This window comes from Sceloporus occidentalis, unplaced genomic scaffold, assembly GCF_023333645.1.
Source record: "Sceloporus occidentalis isolate IW3139 unplaced genomic scaffold, rSceOcc1.0.p SCAF_1, whole genome shotgun sequence".
NCBI classification, from domain to species: Eukaryota; Metazoa; Chordata; class Lepidosauria; order Squamata; family Phrynosomatidae; genus Sceloporus; species Sceloporus occidentalis.
Window position 1 is genome coordinate 175168850 of NW_028316981.1, and position 3669 is coordinate 175172518.

Genomic DNA, 3669 nt, shown 5'->3' on the forward strand with positions numbered 1-3669 from the left:
ATTTGCTATAGGGCCAACACGGCTACCCCTAGATTTTTTAAATTACATTTTGATAGGGTAGGGGGCAGAATACAAAAGAGCTCTTGTAACACCTGTGAGGCTAACTGAAAGAAAGAAGCTGGGGGCATGAGATTTGCACTGGTAGTCTGTCTAACTGTCATGGCTATGTCTTTGACTTCAACTTTTTTGACTGATGGGAGAAGGCAACATGGGGTGAAGTGCTGTCCTTTAGAAAAACCCAATGAAGATTATAGAGGGGCATAACCTCCTCAAGACCCAGTGTGATGTAGGGATTTGAGCATTGGACTATGACTCTGGAAACCAGGGTTCAAATCCTGGCTTGGCCATAGATACCCACACTGTAATCTTGAGCAAATAACACTCCCTCAGCCTCAGGGGAAGGCAATGACAACCCTCCTTTGAAGAGACTTGCCAAAACGAAACATGATAGATTCACCTTGGAAAGGATTTGAAGGCACACAACAACCTCTTTGAAGACACAGTGACACACCTTTATCTCAGAATAAGCAGCATACAAGAGACTTTAGGGAAGCAGGGAAAGATCTGTGCCTTCCCAAGTGTGGAGGAGGAGGAGGAGGAGGAGGAGGAGGAGGCAACCTAAAGATTGAGCTGAAAATACAGGAGAGGAAGAAAGCAGCCTAAAGCCTGGGCTGAAAATCCTGCAGGAAAAGGACAAGAGACTAACCTAAAGCCTCATCAGAAGATCCAGGAGAAGAAGGAAAAGAAGAAATCACTTAAAGCCTGATCTGAAACTCCAGGAGAAGATGAAAGCAGCCTAAAGCCTGAGCTGAAAACCCATTACGATGACAGCAGCAGCAGCAGCTACTGCGGAACCGGTCCATCCCACCTGGATCTGCCCATTAGGTGGCAGCACAAGGACTGCAAATTCTTCTTAGGCGCTTGCGATGAAACAGCAGGCAGGGAGGGATCGCAATGCTGCTGTTAATGTGGCCCGCCTCTTTCCTCTTGGGGAGGGACACTCGCTGCCTCTCCTTCTCCCCCCCACCCCCCCCCCCCAGTTGCCCTTTTGCTAGGAAGGGTCCGGAGCTGCCTTTGCTTCTCTCCGGCCGAGGCACAACTTCCCTGAACCTCTCCAGTTGAGGAACCTGGAGTCTCAAGTGGAAGCTCTTGGAGCTGAAGGAGAGGGAAGCCTTTTCTTGATCCAACGGGGGGAGCCACGGAGATGAATCAGGAACTACCCTAATGGGGGGGTGTCTATGGACTATAATAAATAAACCTATGGGCTATAATAAATTGGGGGCTATAATAAAGTACGACCTAGGTATATATTCAACATTTTCTCACTCTTGCTGCCACATTTGAGTGGGGGGCTTATCAACTACAGATCGCAAGAAAACCTTCCAGACATTGGCGTGCTTTGGAGGAAAGACACTGATCGTGCATTTATTTGGGTACATTTCTTGAGTCAAAGGGGGATCCTCTTGGCCGGGGATCGGGGGGGGGGTCATTAACAAAGTCCCTTTGCGACTCCAGCTCTTTCCCAGAGGAAGTGGGTGGCTCTGAAAAGAGCCTTTGGGTTCTTGGGTGCTTCGTCCCTCTCCGGAGCAGCAGCAACACCAGCCTCGGCCGACGGGCGCTTACTTGGAGCTGGTGTACTTGGTGACGGCCTTGGTGCCCTCGGAGACGGCGTGCTTGGCCAGCTCCCCGGGCAGCAGGAGCCGGACGGCGGTCTGGATCTCCCGGGAGGTGATGGTGGAGCGCTTGTTGTAGTGGGCCAAGCGAGAGGCCTCCCCGGCGATGCGCTCGAAGATGTCGTTGACGAAGGAGTTCATGATGCTCATGGCCTTGGAGGAGATGCCCGTGTCCGGGTGGACCTGCTTCAGCACCTTGTAGACGTAGATGGAGTAGCTCTCCTTGCGGCTCTTGCGCCGCTTCTTGTCCCCTTTCTTCTGGGTCTTGGTCACCGCCTTCTTGGAGCCCTTCTTGGGCGCCGGGGCTGACTTGGCCGGCTCGGGCATTTTGCAAGGGACAAAATGACGCTTCTCCTTCTCTTTCGCAGACTCACAGGGCAAGGCACACAACCGAATCTAACGCAAGCTGCCTCGTCGTCGCCCCCCTCTATTTATACTCTCCCTATGCAAATGAGGGGTTCCAAAACGGAGCCTTCCCATTGGACGGCCGGGGTCTGGGCGTGGCGTGCGCGCATGCAAATTGAGACTTCTGTAATCCTATGCTTCCCATTGGGAGCGAGGCGGCCCCCGGCGCTTCTGATTGGCCGAACGGAGAAGGCGCGGTTCCCATTGGTTCCAGAGGGCTCCAGCCAATCAGGGGGCGGTGCTTTCCTCAGGCCAGGAGGGTATAAAAGGCGCCGGTGGGGCTGCTTTGCTCTTAATTGGGGGTTTTGCCTACGTCCGCTGCGCTTGAGCAAACGAGCGGATCTAGTGTTGTCGCCATGTCCGGCCGTGGAAAGCAGGGAGGCAAAGCGAGGGCCAAGGCCAAGTCTCGGTCCTCCAGGGCGGGCCTGCAGTTCCCGGTGGGCCGCGTGCACCGCCTCCTGCGGAAGGGCAACTACGCCGAGAGGGTGGGCGCGGGGGCCCCGGTCTACCTGGCCGCCGTCCTGGAGTACCTGACGGCCGAGATCCTGGAATTGGCTGGCAATGCTGCCCGGGACAACAAGAAGACCCGCATCATCCCTCGCCATCTCCAGCTGGCCGTCCGGAATGACGAGGAGCTCAACAAGCTCCTCGGAGGAGTGACCATCGCCCAAGGCGGCGTCCTCCCCAACATCCAGGCCGTCCTCCTCCCCAAGAAGACCGAGAGCCACAAGGCCAAGGGGAAATGAAGAGGGGGGTCTGGTCACCACAAAGTGCAACAACACAAAAGGCTCTTTTAAGAGCCACCCACAACCTCCGAAAAAGGGCTGGAATTGAAATCGGAATGCTCAGCTGTTAAAGGTTTTGTGTGTTGGTCTTAGAGGCTGGGTGTGCCAAGGGGACTTACTTGCAGCACCTTTGGGACTGGGCCGAAAGGAGGCTGGAGTCTGTCAAAGCCCATTGCTCCCAGCTTTCAGGTAGTCTCCCGTCCCAAGGTGCCACACGCAGGATCCCCCTTTGGGGAAGTCGCTGCATGCGATTGCCTTAGTTGCAACACTTTCAACTGCCGGGAAGGGCTTTCACTTTTAACACCCCCCCGCATTTTCCAAGCGATGCTTAGATGCCCCCCCCCCCCGCTTTGGGCGCCCTGCTTGCTCACTTCATCGGATACATTGTAACTTGCTTTCGCGCTGTTCAAAATCCCTGCTTCGTGAATAGGAGGAAATCCTGTAATAAAACCTGGGTTTTTTTGCATTCAGACCCAGACGCGGGGGCGCAATGTTTGATGTTCCATATATTTCCATACGTAGAGCGATTTCTGAAACATACTGTCACAGCACTTCAGTTGCCCTCTTAGGAGATATTGCCCCCCACAAGCTCTGTATATTCCTGCTTTGATGTCAACCCCCCCCCCCGACTTTTATACGGATGGATTTAGGTTTCAGAACCTACGTTATGGGGTGGTGACCAGGGATGTTACAGTCATCTAGCTTCACTAGGTGTGGGTGGGGGGCAACCCAAGGCGATCCTCAGGCGAACCTGTCAGCCAGTGTGGTCTACTACTGGCTTAAGGGTTGACTATGGATCTGGGGAC

General features: G+C 54.2%; 2 protein-coding genes across 2 annotated transcripts; one reads left to right on the forward strand and one right to left on the reverse strand.

Annotated features, from left to right (window-relative positions):
- Positions 1–1398: 1398 nt before the first annotated feature.
- LOC149322770 (histone H2B 5) lies at positions 1399–2089 on the reverse strand. The gene has a single exon (XM_089482909.1). It carries the CDS (start codon positions 1998–2000, stop codon positions 1620–1622), a length of 381 nt encoding a protein of 126 aa, XP_089339035.1. The 5' UTR covers positions 2001–2089; the 3' UTR covers positions 1399–1619.
- A 307-nt stretch (positions 2090–2396) lies between these two features.
- LOC149322771 (histone H2A type 2-C-like) lies at positions 2397–3238 on the forward strand. Its single transcript, XM_089482899.1, has one exon. The coding sequence runs from the start codon at positions 2435–2437 to the stop codon at positions 2822–2824; it is 390 nt and encodes a 129-aa protein (XP_089339025.1). The 5' UTR covers positions 2397–2434; the 3' UTR covers positions 2825–3238.
- The last annotated feature ends 431 nt before the right edge of the window (positions 3239–3669 follow it).

Excerpts from the sequence above, each read along its gene's own strand:
- LOC149322770 (XM_089482909.1), bottom strand. The coding sequence starts at position 2,000 with ATGCCCGAGCCGGCCAAGTCAGCCCCGGCGCCCAAGAAGGGCTCCAAG.
- LOC149322771 (XM_089482899.1), top strand. The coding sequence starts at position 2,435 with ATGTCCGGCCGTGGAAAGCAGGGAGGCAAAGCGAGGGCCAAGGCCAAG.